Genomic DNA, 22,279 nt, shown 5'->3' with positions numbered 1-22,279 from the left:
ATTAGATACCCCAGGATGTTAGGGGCTGTGTCCTTCGTCAGCGCTGCCGAGAACGGGCCCTCCTGACTCAGCGCTGTGCTCCTTCCACAACCAGCGGGAATCCCTGCTTTTCCCTCTGTGTTCCCCTCATTCCCACCTACCATCAAACACACACACACACACACACACACACACACACACGGATGTGGAAAAGGTAGGCGGCCAGATCTGGAAGGCCTGCCTCGGCCTTTGACCCCTCCTTGGCCGAATGACACGCTTCCCCCGCTGGGCGAGGTCACCCAGAGGGTCTGAGCCTCCTTAGCCTCCGCCTTGTCTCCTGCAGTGGCTGGAGCAGGGCTGTGAGAGTGAGCCCCGGCTTCCAGACTGGCCCATCAGGTCAGGGGGTCAAGGGAAGCCGAGTCTCAGCAGCCTCAGAGCGGTGAACGAAGTTCAATACAAAACATGGGCATCTCTGGCCAAGCCCGCGGGTCAATGAAAGCCCCAGAAGCATCGGGAGGTGCAGGCTGGACGGCACGAGTGAGGGAGGGTTTTGTGGAAAGTGATGGCGGTTGGCCTTGAGGTCTGAGGTGGGTTATGGAGAGGAAGATTCCTGGGTGGGGGGAGAGAGGCGCGAGGGAGAAGTCTAGGCTCAGGGCGGGTGCAGGGGACACGCGGGGCCTCCAGCCGGCTGGCCCGCTCTTACTCCGAGGAGGGCAGCGGCCTGGCTGCGCATCGGGAGGCGCTAGGGCCTCGCGGACGGACGAGCTGGAGAGGGGAGGGCGCCCTCTCGGGAGGGCGGGCGGGGGCTGGCGGCGGCGGGAGCGGCGCCGAGCCGAGTTGCCTCCATCCATGGCACGGAGCGGCGGCGGCGGCAGGAGCCCGGCTCGATCCGCTAGGTCACAGCCCCGCGCAGAGCGAGCAGACGACGAGGAGCGGCCCGGCCTCAACCGGCCCGGGAGCACCACGCAGACAGTCGGGCCGCGCCGCCGGGGCCCGCCCGCGCTGCGCTGACAGCCGCGCCCGCGTCCTCCCCGCCGGGGCGCTCGCCGGACATGCCCCCGGGGCGCGGCGGCGGGGACCCCGGGGCTTGCCTCCGCCCAGGGCCCCCCGCTCCGCCCTCGAGCGCCCCGGGCCCCCGCTGAGCACGCCTCTCGCACGCCCGGATCCCTCCGGCCGGCGCGCAGACGGGCCCCAGCGCTGTCGGTCCCCGCGGGGCGATGGGCTGATGGGCGCCGCGGGACGCAGGATGCGGTGGGCGCCCGCGCGCCTGCTGCTGCCGCTGCTGCAGTGGCTGCTGCTTTTGGCGCCCGAGATCCGCGGCGCGCCCGGCTGCCCGGTCCCTATCCGCAGCTGCAAGTGCTCAGGGGAGCGGCCCAAGGGGCTAAGCGGCGGCGCCCCCAGCCCGGCGCGCAGGAGGGTGGTGTGCGGCGGCGGGGACCTCCCGGAGCCTCCGGAGCCCGGCCTTCTGCCTAACAGCACCGTTACCCTGTAAGTACCCTACTTGGCCGGCCCGGCTCGAGCCCCGACGAGGGGACGAAAGGAGACCAGACGGGAGGGGTGGGAAATGGGGGACAGAGTCGATGTGCCACTTCAGACTCTAGGACAGGCCCGAGTCCAGAAGCCGAAAAGGGAGGCTTGAAGAGAAGTAAGGGAAAGATTAGGGCTCCAGGGGTGTGGAGGGAGGAAGGAGCATTGGGGGGCGGGGGCGCCCCAAAGTGAGGCACCGCGGGCACCCACTCACCTGCACAGGTGACAGGGAATGCGCGCTGGCGGGACGCCCGCGCCTCTTGAGTTTCTAGCCAGGGCTGGTGTTGCGGACCTGCGGGGGGTGGGATGGGGGGAAGGCTCAGGGAAGACCGACGCCCGCGGCCCAGTAGATGACTGTGGTCGTTACCACCGCGGACGCGTCCCTGGCCGCACTGGAGGAGTCTCCCGGCTTCATCCCGCCGGCCTGGCTCCTCCAGTTGGGGGCGCCCCATCGGGGCCGGGAGCCTGCCAGCCCCGCTTGCAGCCCGTCTCTCTAGCGCTGGCGGGAGGGTGGGCTCGAAAAAGTCTGTCCTTGGGGTGCAGGCACTTCTGGTGTGAATGAGACCCCGGCGTCCCGATTCCCACTAGGACCCCTCTCCCGCCGTGCGCATCTGTGAATTGAGCTCTGCTCTGGATCCTGCATCCCTCCCTCTTCCTCCCCTCCTCGGATATAAAGACGAACTTTGGCTGTTTCTCGATTGACTTCTTCGCGAAAAGAGTGCGGAGAAAGAAACCTGGCTGAGGGGAAGGAGGCTGCCTCGCAGCCTCCTTCCGTCATACCCTTTCCCTCCTCGAGCCCGGGCCTTATTAAGTCCTCACTTCGCTGGCAACCAGCGCGGCCCGTTGCGCCCGCATCCCGACCCCAAGCCTCCTCGATGGGGGTCCGAAGTCCCCGCAACTGCAGGAGAATTAGCGACCCCTCCCCACCGCAGAGATTTCCTGCGCAGACCACGTGCTTGGAGCTCCACGCACGCCGTGGACTGGAGGGTCGGGCCCTGGCGGCAGCCCCTTCCTTTCCTGTCCTGGATCCAGCCTCCAAGCCGCTTCCCCTTCCCTGTCCTCCTGACCCCAGCGGCGAACGTTTCCCCACGGCCCCTTGCCCAGAGTTGGAGCTGGCTCACAGTCTATCCGATTGTGTCCAGAACAATACAGTAACGCCTCTGGTTGGGTGAGTTCAGAGGCTGCCCGCTTCCTGACAGGACACGACTGGTCAGCCTCTGACGTTGTCCGCCTGGCCTGCATTTTCCCCAGCTGGGGTGGGTGTGTGCATGTGTGCATTAGGGGGGTGGAAGCGTTGTCTCTGCTCTCTCCCATGTCCCAGCAGCTCAGGGATACAGCCATGGCCTGGGAAGGCAGCTGTGGCAGCTACTTCAGGTCCCTCTGAGTGTCCACTGGGGTTGAAGTGTCCAGACAGGCCTGGGCATTCCCCAGCCCACTCAGTTCTGGAGGAGAAAAATGCCTGCTGTGTGGGATGGCTGGGCTGGTGTCTGTGTGAGTCCCCGCTGGGCCACAGTCATTCAGTTCTGAGAGGAGCGTGTGTGCCCTGGATCCTGCAGCAGAGCTGGGGTTAGGGAATCCTAACATACTGACGGCAGAAAGAAGGGAAAACATTAAAAGGTGGTTTTGCAGTACATTTTAGAATGATTTGGTAACTAATGCTTTCCAGCCACGGCTAATTCCCATCGACGCCACTCCAGGGAGAGAGCGGGGCCAACTCTTGGCGAGAATATATCAGGACAGGGTGGCAGCCAGCAGGACTGCTAGCTCACCTTCCCATCCCAAACCATCCCCAGAGGAAGGGCCCTTCTTTTGTCCCAGGCCACTGACCTACCTGGCTTAAGATACCTTCCAAAAGAACCCCCCCCACCACCGCCCCGCAGCCTGGCTGGACATCTCCGCAGGAACAACAGACAGGGCAGGTCAGGCCGGAGCAACCCCCGAGAGCCCGCCGGCCCATCAGCCGGGGGTGTGACTAAAAGCAGCCACAGACATATGCCTTAGGCACCCCCCACAGGCTCCACCTAATCCCCATCCTGACTACAACCCCTCCCCCAAGCTGGCTTCTGAAGGAAGAAGAGCGCAAGTTCTTCTTCAGCAGAAGTTTGGCAGGGATCCTCTTCTGGGGGCTCAGTTCCCCCAGCAAACCCACCCCTACCCAGCAAGCATCTCGAGGGAAGAAGGAAAAGACGGGCTGGGAAGGGGCTTCTGCCGCTCCAGCCCGGCAGCAAAGAGAGGCTATGAGCACAAAAACCTTCACACTCTCCCAAACTCCTCCTCCTTCCTCGTTTATTTATTTATTCTTTTTCCAAATGTCCCCTTTCCCCTTTCTGCCCATCACCTGGTGCAAACAACAGGACTTGAGGCAATAGTCTTTGCGTTATTGCTTTCCCCTCCCTCCGCCTCCCGTTTTCCTCCAGAATGGACCACCATCTCCCAGTCCCCTCCACACACCACCCTGCCCACGTGGGTCCTGGGGGAGTAGGGGGAGAGTCAGGCCTCTGCTTTGGGAAGCCCAGCTGACTGTTCAGGCAGGGAAAGTGCTAGATAAGGTGCCTGTCTGCAGAGAGCCTCCGTCTCTGCTCAGAAAGCCTCCAAGCCGTTGAGGGCAATCCTGTGGACAGCCCTGTGCACCTCACGGAAAACCCTTCCACCTCCACTCGGTTATCTCGGCTTCTGCCCTCTGGTTTTGTAGACTGCAAGCCCCCTCTCCCCACGCTTGGCTTTTTTTTTTTTTCTTTCTTTCTTTCCTCTAATGGATTTTCGTTCGCGGTTTTCCAGGAAAGCTGAACTCTTGGCTTCCTTCCTGATCCGCCTGCCCCACCCCAGCCCCCATTCTCAAGGCCTAGTGCACAGGGCAGCTGTGGGCACGTCCTGTCCAGAGCAGGAGCCTTTATGGGCCTTCCCTGAGGGACAGGGTCTCATGGGCAGCGGGGTGGAGGTGGCTTAGCACAGGGAGAACCCGGCTGGAGGAGGGAGACGCAGACCACTGTCAACGGCCCCACCCCACCCCCCACCCCCCGCCCGCCCTGGCAGCAGCTGACGGGCCTGCCCTCTGGTTCTGGGCTCTGGGAGTTCAAGTGAGGGGGATACTAAGGAATTCCAGGAAAGGGCTGATAATGGATGACTCTAGAAGGAAACCTCCTATGAGGACCTCCCAGGACATCTGAGCAGGCCCTCGGAGGATACCAGGCAGTGTCATAAATTCCTGGGCCGCTGGGCCGAAAGGGGCCTTAGAGATGCCCCTAAATCAGCGTCTGACAGCTGAGCAAACTGAGGCCAGATGGGGAGAGGGCCACGTCTTGCCAAGAGTCACACAGCTTAGCTGACGCCAGCGTCAGTATTAGCTGGTTGGATTCGTTTAGTTTCCCTCTCAGGTGAGAGACTCACTGTTCACCTAGCTGGACTTGGGACCCAATGGCCACAAAGCCTGCTTTAAAAAAACCCGGTTCCTTCCCAGCAGGACCCAGGCCCTTTTGACCTGGGAACATTCCAAGGCTGGGTGGAGAGAGGGGCGGGCATGGGACGGTCCCTCGGTCCAGATTCTCCCAGGGCCCGCAAACCCTCATCCCCTCAGCCTCCCATCTGGGGGAGCTGCCCACCACGTAGGCTGCCCCATAGGGGAGAAGGGGCAGTTTCCACACAGATGTGCCTAGCGGAGGCCGGGGCCCTTTGCTCGGAGTTTGGTGGTCTTTGGGAGCCCCGGGGGAGGGGGAGGGGAGGGGAGGGAGGGGAGGCCCCTTCCCAGCCCCAGCCCCCGTGCTTGGCCCAGCAGTTCTTGAGCACAGGTCCCTCTGGACCTCCAGCTCTGGACTGGGCCCACCTCTCAGTGCCCCACATCCCAGCCCCCGGGGTCCACTTAGGGGGAGTTTGGGGCAAAGTGTGCCAACCGCCTGCACAGAGCGCGAGCGGAGGGAGATGGTGGCTGGAGGGGCGGGCCGCGCGGCCTCCCCACCCCCTTCCCTTCCACCCTCTTTCCCCCATATGGTTCTCATAAGGTCTGGGCTCAGAGACAGCAGCCAGAGGAAGTGGCAGTGTACAGAGAGCTTTTGTGCCTGAGCGGAGGGGGAGGGGGAGGGAGCGAGGAGAAAGAAGGAAAGGAGGGAAGAGGCTGGAGACTCCAACACACTCTCCCTTACCCTCCCCATGGTGCCGGGGGAGGGGCGGAGGGGGGGGTCTCAGCTGCAGCGCCCCCATGTGGGCTCCCGGCCCCCGCTGGTCTGAAGGGAGGGACTCAGAAGGAATCTCCCCGACTACCTACTGGAGGAGTTGGAGGCCACCAGCCCAGGTTCTAGGATTCATCAGCCCCTTCCTGGAGGTGTTAGGGACCCTGCCCTGAGGGCTGCCCCTTGTGCAGGACGTCGGGGCCCAGGGTCCCAGCTCAGGAGAGCACCGGGCGGAGAGCAGAGCCCTTCGTGCTTCACTGGTTGAGTCCTTCTTGCACCAGAGAGCCTGGACCTATAATTCAGGCCCCCAGTGGGACCAGGACCCAGAATGGGTTATTTGGCCTGAATTTTTCAGAACCCATGCAAGAACCCAGCCACTCCTGACCCCTAAGGAAGTCCCTTCCTGCCGCCTTCTGTGATCACCCCTCTGGGTTAGGGTTGGGAGGGATGCAATCCCTAGTCCTGGTGAGTCTGCGAATTTCCCCCAAAGGCACGGGCAAACCGGTGTAATTTGAACCTCACCGTAAATTGACCCTTAAATTTGGGGTCATGTTTTTAAAGGGAGCGAGGGTTCCTAAGTTTATGTCACATGGGAGTCATTGGGATAAGAACTCTTTCCTGAAGGAGAAAGAGTTCCAGCCACCTCTGAGTTGATCTCTGCCCTTCCATTCAGTGAGCTTTCCTTGCCAAAGCCCAGAGAGGGGAGGTGAGTTCCCCCGTGCCACGCAGCTTGGACCAGGACCCCTCCCTCCCCCATCACCCTGAGGTAGAGCCTTCACCCCCGTGGGACCAGACAGAGAAGAGGGGAGGGGAGAGGAGGGAAATGGCCCTGGGCTGAGGAACCAGAAGGAAAATCCGGTTAACTGCTAGGAAGGGGCTGTTCAGAGGGGCTGTTTATTTTCATTCCCCCAGCCCAGCCGCTCCGTTCTATTTAGAGCTCAGACACTGACAGGACAAAGCTGCCTCCTCCCCTTCCTCCCTCCTCCGGGGGGCCCCCCATCCTTCCCAAACTCCAGAACATTCCTTTGCTTTTAGAACTGGGTGATGGGGGTGGGAGAGCTGAGACACTGTGGAGTGTAGCTAACGCGGCAGCCTCCCAGGACCCAGCTTTCCCAGCCCTGGGAGTGGGGAGAGGTGGGCTTGGGGAGCCGGGCTGGGGGAGCAAAGGGTGTGTAAAATGGATGGGACCAGGTGAGGGGCAGGGGACCAATCTGTCACGGAGTAGCAGGGAACCGGCCTCAGAGAGCGGCCCAGGAGGGAGTTCCAGCCTGAGCTTGAGGGGCCAGACGTCTCCCAGCTGGAAAGCAAAGGGGAGGTCGAAGCTCCCTCCTCCCTGTGTCCTCTCCCGGCCCCCCCTCCCCCAGGGCGCTTTGCCTGCTGGGAACTGTGTGTTGGAGCAGAAACTCTAGACTTCAGGAGACTCGGCATCCAGGATGGGAAAAGCCATCAAACGTACGGAGTGGGAATCTTCGGTCCAGACCCTTCTTTTACCGAGAAGAAAACCCCCAGAGAGGGGCTGACTTGCTCAAGGTCACACAGCTCCTAGCCAGACCCGAGGGCTCCTGCTCCGGGTCAGCCTGGTCCCACACTGACCAGTCAGAGCCGTCCTCCCTGGGGACAGGGCAGGGACATAACCAATCCGCTTCCCCCACGTGGATAGTGAGCCGGGGAAAGGGGCGCCACCCGCGACGATACGTGTGTGCTTAGGGGACCACTAAGTACAAAATCATTTCACAGAGGATTTGGTGGGAAGTGGAGGCAGGAAAAAATGCCTCCCGACTTGGGAAAAGCGTGGGTCCTGGACCAACCCCACCTTCCCTGGAGCTCTGCCCCTTCAGACAGCCACCCACCCATTCCGCCAGTGCCTGTTGTGAGGTGAGAGAGCTGGCCTTGGACCTCAGGGGCCTTGCAGTCTCACCATGGAGACTGGATACAGGCTCACCAAGCAGGACAGGAGCCTCCAAGCTCCCAAGGAAAACGTCTGGGCTGGAAGGATTAAAGGACTAATTTATACTTAGGTGTAAATGACTGATGACAGACAGATCCTTTCAGGTTTATGTGTATGTTTAAAGAAACCTACTTTCTTCACCTGAAAGCTTGGCTCCCCAGTGGTGAGATTTTAGGCTGTGAGTGCACGAAGTGCTTAAGGTGGATTGCAAGTAATTTCCCAGCTTCCTCAAGCCCCGGGGACACACGCACGCAAACAGTCCACCCAGTGTGACACATCTCCCTTCACCTTCCACGAGTGGGAGATGGTAGACACCAGGTCTCATTTGTGGTTGTAGTACTGATGTGTTCCATAAGGCCGAGCACACAGTAGGTGTTCATGTAGGATTGAAGACCAAGTGAATGGATGCCCAGGGTGAACGATTAAAGCAGAATCAGTTCCAGTGCTGGGGGCCCTCAAATCCCCACCAAGCCCACCGACCACCCACCATGAGCACCAGTAGGTTACTCCTTCCCATCCCCGCCCCAATTTCTTGGTTTCTGCCTAGTGACCATCAGGATACTGTGACCTTGCAGAGAGGGTAGAGAAAAGGACCGAAGGAAGGCCCATGTGTAGGAGCCCTTGCAAAATAGTTTTCCCTCTTGACCTTGACCTCAGGCCCTGCCTGGACAGCCCGTCTTCAAGGCTGAGGTCAGAGGCTGTCTCAGGATATGGCTCTCTAAAGTCTGGGGAAAAGATGTCCCACATGGGCGCCCTCCTAACCAGAGGGAGGCTGACAGACAGGCTTCCAGCCAAGGGAGGGATGGCAGGAGGTGTGGAGGTGCTGTGTGTCCTCTCCAGCGTCTATGTCCCCTGCAGGCAGGCTCGGTACACATGAAGGGCAACCTTTAGCCTGAGGTGTGTGTCAAAGCAGGGCCTGTTCACCAGAGGTAACCTCCTGTTTGGAGGTCCCACTGTCCTATCAGTCAGGCCAAACTGCATCCACAAGCTTTATGAAGCAGAACAGTTGTTGCTAATTGGCATAACATGACATTTGGTCGTTCTATAGCTAAGTCTTCATTAATTTATGTTTGTAGCATTTATATTTCGGTGGTGATTTTTTTTTTTTTTTTTTAGGTTTCAGAGGCCCTTGTGGGCCCTGGAAATGCTCCAAGGCCCCGGGTACTGTGCCTGTGGGCGGGGCTGGGAGTACAGTTTCACCTTGACGGTGCAGCTGGTAATGGGCCTGAGGCCCTTTTGGTGTTAGCAAGCAGACCCCCCTCCTCCCCTCACTGATGGGCTCCCGAAGACACTGCCAAGGTACCAGCAGCAGGTGCTGGAGGCGGGTCCCTCCCAGCCCAGAGGGCCCTGGCAGTGGCCTAAATTCCGGGCTCAGAATTCCTGGAGAGCACCGGGCCATAGTGTCCAGGCCTGTGGTCCTTGCCTCTCTGTGCTGGGGTGGGCTGGGGGGTCGGTGAGGGGCTGACATGTATGACTCTCCCCGCACATGTGAGAACCCTTTTGTTCGGGCAGGTGCTGGCCCCGTGCCCAATGGGGCGGTGCCCACGTGACCCCTATAGGGTCAGCTTTGATGTCGGACTGGGATCTGGCGAGCGTCTGTGGCTGCCCAGAGGCCACAGGGCCTCTGCAGACGCCAGCCACTCGCTCCCGTGGCCTCCAGCCTCATTAGTGGTAACTGTTTGCTGCTCTTCCCTAAAATAGGACCCGAGCCGGGAGAGAGTTCTGGAATGGACTCAGTGTGCCCCCTCTCCTTGGCCAGATTTCAGATTCTGGGGTAGAGAACAGGGGCCCCCAGGGACTGGCCCCCCTTCCTGTGAAAATGTGATGTTGGGTGGTAGACGCGGGAGGGAGGGAGAAGCCGAGGATGCTGGGTTGGGCGGGCCTGGGGTCTGAGGGATGGGAGGCATGGCTGGGAAGCAAACCCACCTGGCAGACGCCCTGTGCTGGTGCTGGGGGGAGGCTGGTGGGGCTGAGGCTCTCTGGGCGGGCTTGGGAGGCGATTAGGAGGGGGCAGAGACTGGCGTTGTGTCTGCGACTCTGGACAGAAGCATGGGGCTGCCCTGCCTGTTTTCCTCCCATGAGAGCCTAGCATGGCGGGAACATTTTTCTTCCTGTTAGATGAGTGTGTGTGTGTTGTGTGTGTGTGTGTGTGTGTGTGTGTGTGTGTGTGTGTGTGTGTGTGTGTTTCATCTACCCCATTAGCGGCCCCGTAACTGCCAGCTTCCTACCTGCCCCAAACACTCTCCCAAATCCCTGCCTTCACCTCCAGAGGACTGAACCTACCAGCATAATTGAGGCCATTCTCCCCCTAATCTAGGTCTGAAGTAAAATTCCCTCAGCCCGATCTAGATTGTTAAGACCAAAAGATCCATTTCTGGGTATCTGGGGACTAAACCATACCGATACCTGCTGAAGTCTGTCCGAGAACTGGAGACGTGGCAAGAAGGGGCCCATTGGAGGAGAAGGAAGCAGCACTGTTTGCCTGGTGCCCCCACTTTAGTGAGTGGCTTAGAGGGTGGGCGATTAGGAATGTGTTTTCGCAGTGAGAAAGAAATCTCATTTCAAGACTCTCCAGGATGGAGTTTACACTGGGCTGGCCAAGCCTGCAGCATGGGCAGCAGCTGACCCCAGCGTCACCCTGCTGTACCCTCTCCTCCCCAGCCCAACAGAGGCTGCCTCAGAGAAGGCGGGCCTTGGGGTGGCAGCCAGGAGATGAGCTGCTCTGGACCAGAGGCTTGTCCTCACCTGCCTTGGGGGCTGGTCCCCATCCTTTGCTCTGTTCCCAGGCCCCACACACACACACACCCCACCCCGGGCCACCTGAGTATCCCCCCAGCAGCCCAGACTTCTTCCTGGGAAGGTGCTGGCTACAAGGAGACTAAATCAGGAATAAGACTTAAAGCCACCAGCCCCATGTGGCCCTGAGTACTTGCGATGTGGCTGGTCTGAATTAAGTAAGTTGTGCTGGAAGAGGAGAATCCATACCAGATTCCGAGACTTAGTACCAAAAAAGGGAAAATATCTCATTACTAATTTTTGTTATTTATATAATTTATAATATATGTATATTTATAATATATAATAATATATTTATTATGTGTTGAAATGATAACATATTGGGGTAAATAAAGTATATTATTAAGATTATTTTAACTTTTAAACAATGTGGCTGCTAGAACGTTCTAAATTACGTATGCAGCTGTCATTGTACTTCTGTTGGCCAGTTCTGGGTTAAATTTGGGGTATGTGAAAGGTGTTCAAGGGTTAAAGGACAAAGAGTCTGGAGAACGTGGGGTACCTATACCACCAACACTACCACTAGGCTTGTCTGGATAGGGTTCTCCAATTAGGATCCCGGGTTTCAATATCGGGGATTTGGGAGTTGGAGATTTTGTTTAATTTTCTGTTTTCAATTCAATGATCTTTGAGCAAAACATTTTTTGCCCATAATTTTTTTTTAATTTCTATTTATTTTATTTATTTATTTTTGGCTGCGTTGGGTCTTCGTTGCTGCACACGGACTTTCTCTAGTTGTGGTGAACGGGAGCTACTCTTCGTTGCAGTGCATGGGCTTCTCATTGCAGTGGCTTCTCTTGTTGCAGAGCACGGGCTCTAGGCGCGCGGGCTTCAGTAGATGTGGCGCACGGGCTCAGTAGTTGTGGCTCGCGGGCTCTGGAGCGCAGGCTCAGTAGTTGTGGCACACGGGCTTAGTTGCTCCCGCGGCATGTGGGATCTTCCCAGACCAGGGCTCAAACCCATGTCTCCTGTATTGGCAGGCGGATTCTTAAGCACTGCGCCACCAGGGAAGCCCCTTTGCCTATAATTTTGAGATAATTTTTTACTAGAAGGTATTTTCATAGTGTAAGATTTTCAATTCTAAAGTCAGTGTTTCTCAAACTGGGATCCTCAGACATATTTGCAGGAAATAAGATACTTTTCCCCTCCCTTTAACAGGTCCATACTCCACTCAAGTTTGGGAAAGTTCTCAGGCTTCCCCCTTTGTGCACGGGGCTGTGATAACCTGGCTCCCCCTGTTCCTCTAACCTTCCATACCCCCTACCTCTCCCCTGTGCCCCCCCATCAGCGTCCCCATTCTTCCCCCTGCCCAAGATCCAGGGAGGGGCAGTTCCTGGGAGAGACCCTTGGGGTTTGGGGAGGCTAAAACAGATGCCCTTTCTCACCCCTCTTCCTGACGTTTCAGGACCCCTCCCGACATTACTAAGGATACTGAGGGGTCCTCTCGCCTTCTCCAACATTTAATGCAACCTCTGAACCTCAGGCTCTGAGGGTGTATGAGGGAATGAGCAACAGATGAGGTGGGATGGGCTTCGATTTAAAACTCACACCATCAAGAGGCTGTCCCCACCCAGGGGGCCACCGCAGCCCCACCAGGGCCTGAATGAGACCATTCAAGGCCCTAAGAACTGACAAGATTATTTATAATTGGCCACCACAGGTAACGTGAAATAAAACTATCCTAACCCATAAAATGAGAATAAAGGGGTTTGAGAAAGTTCCAATTATTCATATGATGACTACTGTGATGTGCTTTTTGAAATATCAAGACAATGTGTGTGTGCGTGTGTGCGTGCGCGTGTGTGCACATGTGTGTGCGTGTGTGTGTAGCACTTTGGAAACCCAGCACTCCCTTGAAACCCTCCACACAGTCACCCTTGAGACCTTGCTGGGAAATGTCACCCTTGGAAGGATAGTGAGGGGGGGACCCGAAGGGGAGGAGGGGCCTCTCTGGAGAGGGGAGAAGGGAGGAAGGAGATGAGGTGTCCACGTCTTCCCATTGACCCACAAAGCCCCCTTCCACCCTTGCCTCCGCCCCGGCCATGGTCTGTTTTCCATGTGCCCTTGAACGTGGTGTAGCATGGACGTCCGGGGTCCTCTCACTCACTGCCAGTATGGCTTGTGCACCCACCCACTTCCATTAAGCTTTGGGGCAGAGCTCTGACAGCCCCTCCCGGGCCCTGACCCCGCCCCCTGCCCTCTCCCTTACTATCCAGCCCAGAGGCTGCTCACCGGAGGGGAGGCCCAAGGCCTGCACCTCTGGCCTTCCCAGGTCCGTTCTCCACCATTCAGAGCAAAGATGGGAAAACCTTTGCCTCAGCGCAGGGCAGGCGAGAGCTGGAGCTGAGAGGCTCATTAAAGCTTTTTAATAAGCAATTAACTCAAGGGATGAGCCCTCTGGCTGGCCTGGAACTCTCTCCTCCCAGCAGGGAGCCTGACAGAGAAAGGCTGAGTGGGTGGGCAGAGTGGGTTGGGTCAGGAGCTTGGGGCCCCTTTCTGCTTCCACAAATACAAACGAGTAAATAAACAAGACTCCGAGTGGGCAGAGGCAGAGGCGGAGGCCTGGGCTCCCCCGGGGCCAAGGAATCCATCAGTTTCCGGTCAAGGCTATAGACAGGCTTGGGGACGCGTGGGCACTCCGTCCCTCTGAGTTGGGGGCCTTTGAGGGGAGGGAGGGCTCCCCTTCTGGTGGTCCTCAGCTCCCGGAGTGATGGAGACCCCGAGGAAGGGCAGGTCCTCGCACCTGCCTGACTTCCTCTTCTACCTGCCAGACCGTTCTCCCCAGCACTGTCCTCAGATAACTGGGCCAATGGCTTGAGCGAGACAGAGCTGTGGCGGGCAGAAAGGGGGTGCCGTGGGCTCGGCCCTGTGGTTCCAAGGTTAAAACGGGTCATCACAGCTTCACACCTGCTCAGCTCACCTGCGTACAGAGCCTAAGTCAGATTCAGGCTGTGGGGAGACCCAGGGCAGGTGACACATCTGACCTGGCATTCAGTGGGCTGACCAGTCTGCCCGAACCATTCGCTGGCCCCGCCCCGTGGTCTCCCGGAGCCCAGGGTGGGGCTGCTCCTCGCCCAGCTTCAGGGGGCGCCGCTTACACAGAAGGCAACACTCTCCCCTCTGTGTTCTCCCCTGTCCTCCAGGCTCTTGAGTAACAACAAGATCACGGGGCTCCGGAACGGCTCCTTCCTGGGACTGCCACTGCTGGAGAAACTGTAAGTGCTCAGGAAAGAGGTCGGGCCAGGGAGGGTGAGGAATCCCGGCTGCTGAGGGGCCCGGGACCTGCTGGCCCAGCAGGGCCCACGGTCGGACTCGACCACCAAGTGGAGGGCGGAGGGACTGGTACGGGAGAGAGAGACCAGTTCCCTCACCAGCCACAGCACAGAGAAGTGGGGACACGGCGCTGGTCCAGGCAGGGATGGGGCTGTGGGAAGCTCATTAACACTCTTTAATGAGCAATTAGCTATGAGGGCTGAGCCCCTTAACTGTCCAGAAGCTGCCTCCCCGTCCCAGCTGGGGGCCCAGCATAAAGGGCCGAGGGAGCATTTAGTGTGACTGAGGCCTCTTTCCTCCTTCCCTAAACACAGTCGACAAACAAAGCTCCAAGGGGCCAGAGCCCTGGGCTGAGAGTGGGGACAGTGGGTCACACCCACTTCTCCCCCTCCCTCCATCCCCACTGCCCTGGATTACAGCTGCATCAGCAACAGCACCCTCGGCTGCCCTGTGGACGGACGGCAAGGGCCCTGCTAGCCCGAGAGAAGCTCCTTCCCAGGATTGGGGACCTGCCTCGGTCACGGGCAAGTCCGTGCCAAAGGAGGGGGTTGAGTCAACCCCTCTCTCGATTCCCCGTTCAGTTGGCAACTCTCGATCTACAGCCTATACAACAGCTTTGGGTCCTGTCTCCTCCACGGGACCCCTGGGCCTCCCGTCCCTCCTGGAGCCGGATCCTTGCCATCTCCCTCCTAGCTCTGCTCCCACCTGCTGGGCGTTCCCAAGACCTCCAACAGGGTCCTGCCCCCTCTAGTACGGTTTTGCCTGAAAGGCTTGGATCAGAGCGATGGGGGATACGAACGAATCAGGCAGACGCCTGCTCTCAAACAGCCAAAGGGATCACCATCTAGTGAGACCAGAGACCTTGCCATATATATAGGAATGAAGTAGGTCGGGGTTTCTGTAAAGGCCAAAGGAGGGATCAGCGAAGGCTAGAAAGTTCAAGGGTAATAGAGATGCAGTACCGACATGATGGAGTGTAGATCTTTAACCAGGTCAACAACTTACGAGGTTGTCTCTGTTACACCCACTTCACAAGGGAAGGGCAAGGCTCTCCCCCAAGCCGCCTGTGGGGAAAGCTTGGTGGCCTGGCTGGGTTGGGGGCGGGTGGAAAGGGACACAGCCACGTTTGGCGTGGAAAGGTGGAGCACGTTCTGTGGGATCAGGGCACGTTGGGGGTGGGAGGGCTCCCGGGATGTTAGCCACAGTGCGCACAGACAGCCGTGACCAGGTTCCGCTGACTCTGCTCCGAAAGGGAGGAAGGGCTGCCCCCGAGCTGCTGTTCAGAAGACTCTTTAGGTACCAACATTCTCCTCCTCGAGCGGCTAAGCACTCAGGAGCTGTCTCAGCCCAGGCCTGGTCTTAGAGGGCTGCATTGCCAGAAAGCAGACGCTCCCTCCTGGGATCTTTTGGAGAAAAACTAACCGCAGCTGCCCGCAGTCCTTTGGCCCAGCCAAACCAGGGCCAGTCACCGCCCAGCGTCCGTCTCTGTTCTCCTTAGCACAAGCGAGAGCTGCCCAGAGCCTCCTGAGGCCTCTGGGACATCTTCCCATCTTTACCCTCTCGCCTCATCTGCCAAAAATCTGCTGGGTCTGCCCCCTCGCTGGGTCTGCTGGGTGGTCCTTCAATCTCATGAGGGTAGATTGTCTGGTGAAGATGAGACGATGGGCTTCTCCTTCCCCCCACGCAAGCCTACCCAACTGGACCCCTCCCCACGGCACCGGGAGCCAGATCAGCACCCTGCAGGTGCACTCAAACCACGGGAGGCAAGCAGAGCAAAGTGGGAGAGGAGACGGGAACAACGACCTATGCGGAGGGAGGAGAAAGGGCACTGGAGTGAGCATTCTAGGTCCTGAGTTGGAGCCCCTGCCCCGTTAGGAATCCTCTAGTCGTTCACTCTCGAGATGTTTCTTGAGCCCCCTCCGTGTGCCAGGCTGCGTGCTGGGCATCCAGAGTGAACGCGGTAGGCCAGGTGCCCGCCCTGGGGAACTTACCTGCCGCTGATGGGACCCAGAACGTAGCAAAGAAATGTATAGTAGGTCAGGAGCCCATAAACACTGCAGAGGAAAACAAAGCAGCAGGGGAAGGGGGGCAGAAAGCACTGGAATGGGGGCCGCTATTTTATGTAATGAGGTTAAGGCCTCGCTGGAGGTGATGGAGGGAGGGACCTGGCGGGCAGGTAGTTGTCTAGAGGCACAGGCAGTAGCAGCGGGGGAGGCCCTGGGGTCCAGCCTGGTGAGCTTGAGGTGCAGAAGAAGGGCAGCGTGACTGGGGAGTGGTGGGAGGTGGGGTCAGAGGGCTGTCTCACTTTGGGACCTCAGTTTCCTCATCTGTTAAAAGTGGGGGGGGCGAGTCCCTGGCAGTCCAATGGTTAGGACTCCATGCTTCCCTTGCAGGGGGCACGGGTTCGACCCCTGGCCAGGGAACTAAGACCAAAATAAAAGTGGGGGGACAGGGCAGTTTGTAAAGTGCACTCTGGATTTAAAACTCTATGATCCTTGGGTGTGTGTAATACCTACAGAGCTGCAGAAGGAAAAGATCAAAAAGCCCAGTGACACAGCCGGACTTTCAGAGGAGGGGAGGCTTCTGGGCAGAGGGGTGCTGGGTTCAGCATCCTGGCCTCGCTTCCCTGGGATGGAGAGGCAGTGCAGGGGCTGGAGGAGCCCAGGGTCTCCAGCCTGGCTGGTCACCAGTGTATCAGTCAAGCTTCTCCAAAGAGACAGAACCAATAGGAGATGTACGTGGCTGTGTCCTTATATAAATACACAAAGAAATTCTTTCTTTATTATTATTATTTTTGGCCTCATCACGCGGCTTGCGGGATCTTAGTTCCCCGACCAGGGATCAAACCCAGGCCATGGCAGTGAAAGTGCTGAATCCTAACCACTGGACCACGAGGGAGTTCCAAGAAATTATTTCTTTATAACGAAATTTATTTTAAGGAAATGGCCTATGTGATTGTGGGGACTGGCAAATCCAAAATCTGTAGGACCAGCCAGCAGGCTGGAGAGTCAGGCGGGAACTGATGCTGCAGTCTTAAGGCAGAACTTCTCTGGGAAACCTCGGGTTTTGCTCTCCGGGCCTTCAACTGATTGGGTGAGGCCCACCCATGTTAGCAGAGGTTGTCTCCTTTATTTTAAGTCAACTGACTGTAGACGGTAACCACATCTACAAGATACCTCCGCAGCAGCACCTAGATTAGTGATTGATTAAGTCACCGAGGGCTATACTCTAACACGTAAAACTAATCATCACAGTCACTACCCACTACCCCAGAGGTAGGGAGAGGTCCTGGGCCCCGGTCCTGAAGATGCTAATTCATCAGGTCAGCAGGGGCCTGGGAATTGTTTACAAGGTATGCGGGCAATTCTCATGCTCATTGGGGTTGGGAACCAGTGGACCAGATGACCCCTGCACTGTGGGCCTATTCATTGCAAACGAGACGCCGTGGCTTGGCGTGCAGTTGGTGCCAGGAAACACTGATCTCTCTGTCCTCTTGGACTCAGCCGTCCAGGCTGGGGCGGCTGAGCCTGTGGCAGCTTCACATCCCACAGTCCATGCAGCAAGTCCCATGGGAGTTGGCGGCCTGTCTGATAACTGAGTAGATGTGGGCTGCTCCGGAAAGTGCCGGCATTGCCCGCCCTGCTGAGCGCCCCTCTGGCCTCTGCAAACAGGTGGGGTGTAAGTGGGGGGCTCCCCTGTTGTGCAGTGCAGGGCCCCGAGGCCAGGAAGGGGACACAGAGAGGGCCCTGAGAGGGAATGTGCCTGAGATGATCCCACGGGAGGACCCGCGCTCCAGAGAACTGGGGGGTGAGGTGGGATGGGGGAGACACACCTTTATCAGGCAGGCAGGCTGAACTGGGGAATCTCAAACAGTCCAGCAGAGTTCAAGGCCAGCCCAGGAGTGTGCAGAAGGGCCCAGAGGTGTGTGAGGCCCTGTCTCTGAGCCCTCCTTTGTGTCCCGCCTCCCTCAGCAGACTAGCCAGAGGAAAGGCTTTGGGAGTGAAGGGGCAGGCGATGAAAGGGCACAGGACTTCACCCTGGAGTGAAAAGAGACTGGGATTGAATTCCACCTCCATATACCTTCTGGGTGCCTGTTCAGGCTCTCACCTGGACCAAGGGGTTAAGGCACGGCTCCCTGACAGGTGGCCACGGAGGTAGATGAGTTCACCCAGGAAGAGAGCAGGGGACACCTCGGCCTCTCAGTAAATGGCCGTCCCCTTCTCCTCGGAAGAGTTGCAAGTGGCAAGATGTCACACAGGCCGCCCCAGACCGCTTAGATTCGTCCAGAGCCCCCAGCCCTAGGCAGGCGGTCGTGTAGATGAAGTCTACGGGGGAAAAGGACTCGCGGATGGATCATTCCTCGGGTGCCTTGCATCTCTGCCCGGATCCTTCCCACGCATTCAGCAGAGGGCTGGCCACCTGAAGACTTTCCAGGACTCCAGGGTGACCCAGTCACAGTGAGAAGCCCCCAGACCGTGGATCGAGCCGGCCACAGGGCAGACAGCCCCCAGGAGGGGTCAAGGGAGCCCGGGACTGGGCGTGCAGGCCTGCGTGTGGATCTGTGTGGACACACGCCTCCAGAGGCCTGTGCACGCCTGGAGGAGAGGGCCCGGGGCGGGAGCCTGGGCAGTCCCAGGATGATTTGTCATTGCCTAATGAGATTAATGAGCCCCGGGGGCTGGTATGCCGCGGTGCTGCGGCACTCATTAGACGCAGATGCTCACGGGAACGATGCGGGGGCCTGGGGGCGGGGGCGGTGCGTGCGGCTCACCCGCCAGGTGGTTTTCATTAATCTGGGGGCGGGGCCGAGGGTAAGGCGGCCGGGTTCTGCCCCCCCCTCCCCCGCCCCTAGGCGCTGGAGAGGAATGCCGCGCCGAGGCAGTGGGCGCCGGAAGGGAGGCCGGTGGGTCCGGGGACAGCCCTCCGGCTCGCTGTTGCAGGCCCAATGCCTGGCACCGGGTATGTGCTCCATAAATACCTACTGGATGAGATCAGAGACAAGGGGGGCCCGGGGCGTGGCGCTGCGAGGGAGCCTAGGACCGCCTGGGGTTTCCTCCTGGTCGCCACAGTCTCTCCGTTTCCCCTCCCCCCAGGCAACCCCTGGACCTGCGGCGGGGGGTTCTGCCCACTCCTCAGCCAGCCCCCCCCCACTTTCTAAGGAACCCTGAAAGTCCTAGAGGGCCCAGGGGAGCTGCTGTGCGGCCTCCAAACCTATAATTCGGTTTTCAAACCCACAAGCAGGGAGGTCTTTGGGGGCCAGAGGGAGCCAACTTCGTGCCGCCCCACCCTGTCCAAGCGTGGGCACACACACACACACACACACACACACACACACACACACACGCTCACATACACACACGCTGTCATACAAACTCACACACTCTTAACAGCTTTAATGAGACGTAATTTACATACCGTTAACTTCACCCGTTTAAAACGTAGGCTCCAATGGTTTTGAGTATATTTACAGTTGTGCAATCATCATCATAATCTAATTTTAGAACATTTTCATCATCCCCCGAAGAAATCTTGAATCATTAGCAATCACTCCCCGTTCCTCCCCCCCCCCCCCCGCCGGGCCCATTTCCCAGCCCTAAGCCAACCACTCATCTACTTTCTGTCTCTATAGACTTGCCTATTCTGGACATTTCATATAAATAGGAAGCACACAGTATGTAATCTTTTGTAACTGGATTCTTTCAGCAAGCATAGTGTTTTCAGAGCTCACCCATATTAGAGCATGTATCGGCAAGTCATTCTTTTTTATGGCCAAATAATGTTCCATTGTATGAAGATACCATATTTTGTTCACTCGTTCATTAGTTGATGGACATTTGGGGTGTTCCACTTTGGGGCTTATGAATAATGCTGCTATGAATATTCCTATATGTGTTCTTGTGTTCATGTATGTTCACTTCTCTTGGATTTGTACCAAGGAGTGGAATTGCTGGGTCATATGGTAACCTTAACTGCCAAGCTGTTTTCCAAAGTGGCTGCACTATTTTACACTCCCATCTATAATATATAAGGATTCCAATCTCTGTTTTCTAAATCATAGCCATCTTAGTGGATGTGAAGTGGTCTCTCATTGTGGGTTTGATTTGCATTTCCCTAATGGTGTTGAGCACCTCTTCATGCATTAATTGGTCATTTGTATATCCTCTTTGAAGAAAACATCTATTCAAATCCCTTGCCCATTTTTTTTCAGCTGGGCTATTTGTCTGTTTATTATTGAGTTGTAAGAGTTCTTTATGTATTCTGGATAGAAGTCCCTTATCAGGTGTATGACTTGCAAATATTTTCTCTCATCCCAGGGGTTGTCTTTCAACTTTCTTGGTGGTATCCTTTCAAGAGCAAAACTTTAACATTTTCAAGTGTAACGTATCAATCTGCTCTTTTTTTTGGCTGCTTTGGGTCTTCGTTGCTGCACCTGGGCTTTTTCTAGTTGCGGCGAGCGGGGGCTCCTCTTCGTTGCGGTGTGCAGGCTTCTCATTGCGGTGGCTTCTCCTGTTGCGGAGCATGGGCTCTAGGCACGCGGGCTTCAGTAGTTGCGGCATGCGGGCTCAGTAGTTGTGGTTTGTGGGCTTAGTTGCTCTGCAGCACGTGGGATCTTCCTGGACCAGGGATCGAACCCGCATCCCCTGCATTGGCAGGCAGATTCTTAACCACTGCGCCGCCAGGGAAGTCTTCAATCTGCTCTTTTATTGCTTGTGCTTATACACTCAGTCTTACACATTCAGCTTCCTGAGCTGCTTTTTGCCCAAGAAGGACATAGGGCAAGATTTGCTCCCAGGTATCCCCGGCCCCCCAACTTCTGCCACAGGGTGTCCTTCCCCTCCATGTGGACATAGGTACAGGGAGAGGGGTCTATCTTGATCCAGGAGCCTGGTCTGGATTAGGCAAGGGGGTGTAGCGAGGGAGGCTCCACCTATAAGCTGCATTCTCTCCAGGTTCCAAGACCAGAGGTCTGTGGAAGCAGACAGAGGGCAGGAGATGCCACATCATAGAAGCACCTGTGCGTCCTTGCGACCTCACCTAAGGAATGAAGGAATCCAATGAGCAAGTCCAGAGCAGGAGGTTGTAACCTAGGTTCCACGAGCCCCTGGAATCAGATGCACAATATTGGGGGTAGTGCATTCTTCTAGGGCAGGACTTCATAGCCCTCATCAGATATTCAAAAGGATATGCTAAGCAAGAAATGTGCAGAACCACCAACCTATAGGGGCCTCGCGGGTCCACAAAAATATCCAAGTTCTACGGTAGCATTTCCTCCTACCACTGGGGAGGGTACAGCCCCAGAGCTGCGTCCCCCACCTTAGGGACCAGGAGGCCTCAGCTGCCCAGGGGCCAGCCCCCATCGGGCTAGCAGCTCAGCCAGGAGCCGCCCCTGGCCTGTGCCCCTCCGGAGAGGACCCAAGACTGGTTGGTTCCAGGCCAGCAGGCCATCTCTGAGGGCACTCCTTCTGAGGGCTGCCTTGGTCACCCCGGAAGCCTCTCTGCGGGCGTGAGACAAGAGGTCAGGACCGCCGACACTTGCTGGAAGCTCCCCTTTCAGAAGGCCCTGGCTGGCCCGGGCTGCAGGAAACGCAGGGCAGGAAGGGGCTGGGCCCGAGCGGGCTGCCGTGCTCCCATCTGTAGAGCATCAGTGGGGCAGCCGGGCGGGGGGTTCTCGAGGGGGGCCAGGGAGGAAATGAGAATAAACATAGTGAGCGGAGAGGGAAGGGGCGGGGGGCTGCAGCCTGGGCCCCTTGGCAGCCCATGAAGGGAAGTGACACAATGAGGAATGTGTTTCCCTCTGCTCGTCCCCCACACGGGTGGGAGGCGGAGCCCTGAGAATGGCCAGAACCCAAGAGGGGCCGGGGGCACGGGCTGCCGCAGCATCGGAGGACCGGGCTGTGGGGTGGGGGGGCAACCCTGGGCGGGCGGGCGCTCTCCCAGCCATCTCCAGCCTCCTCTCTGCAGGAGCCTTCTAGGGGCTGCCTTCTCGCACATTCCCTGCCTGCACGAAGCGGCCCTTCCGGGGGCTTCCTCTTCTTTCTCAGCGGGGCGCAGGGTTATGCAGCCCAAGTCCTTGGTATGAGAGGGTGCTGAGGTGTGAGGAGCCCCAGCCAGGGGCAGGGCTGGGCAGGGGATTTGTTGCATTTCTCTCTGTCTCTCTGTCTCTGTCTCTCTCTGGGTGTTTCTGTCCCCAGCGGGGACTGTCTGTGTGAAAACAGGCCCCCTGCTGGGACGGCACCTCCCCATCCTGGACACCCATTTCCTCTCCCCCCAGAAGGGAGCTGGCTCAGTTAACCCCCTGCTGCCCATAATCCGGAGCTGCCCCTGAGACTCTGGCCTGCAGAGCCAAGAAGGCGGGTCTGGGCGGGGGGGGGGGGGGGGGGGGGGTGGGGGTGGGGGTGGGGGTGGTGGCAGGGCCTTGGAGAGCAGGCTGACCCCACAGGCCAACCTAAGTTGATTATTCCAGGAACCCCCCACCCTTGCCCTCCGCCTCATGATCTCCTGGGTGCTTGGGTGGGCCCGAGAGGATGTTGGAACGTAGGGAGCTAGCCAGGAGGCTGCAGCCCTCCCCGCCCCCAGGTGGGCAGTGAGGCCT

General features: G+C 58.0%; 1 protein-coding gene across 2 annotated transcripts in view; it reads left to right on the top strand.

Moving 5' to 3' along the window:
• Nucleotides 1-1,071: 1,071 nt before the first annotated feature.
• The window catches only part of ADGRA2 (adhesion G protein-coupled receptor A2), a 34,344-nt gene continuing 13,136 nt past the window's right edge, over nt 1,072-22,279 (top strand). Inside the window, exons 1-2 of one of the 2 annotated variants that reach the window (XM_060136284.1) lie at nt 1,072-1,467; nt 13,557-13,628. In XM_060136284.1, the coding sequence (XP_059992267.1) occupies nt 1,205-1,467; nt 13,557-13,628 (335 nt within the window). In that variant the 5' untranslated portion in view covers nt 1,072-1,204. The remainder of the gene's footprint in view (nt 1,468-13,556; nt 13,629-22,279) is intronic. The other variant, XM_060136283.1, reaches the window with a different exon arrangement.

This window comes from Lagenorhynchus albirostris, chromosome 21 (assembly GCF_949774975.1).
Source record: "Lagenorhynchus albirostris chromosome 21, mLagAlb1.1, whole genome shotgun sequence".
NCBI lineage: Eukaryota > Metazoa > Chordata > Mammalia > Artiodactyla > Delphinidae > Lagenorhynchus > Lagenorhynchus albirostris.
This window is presented reverse-complemented; position numbering and strand designations above follow the sequence as displayed.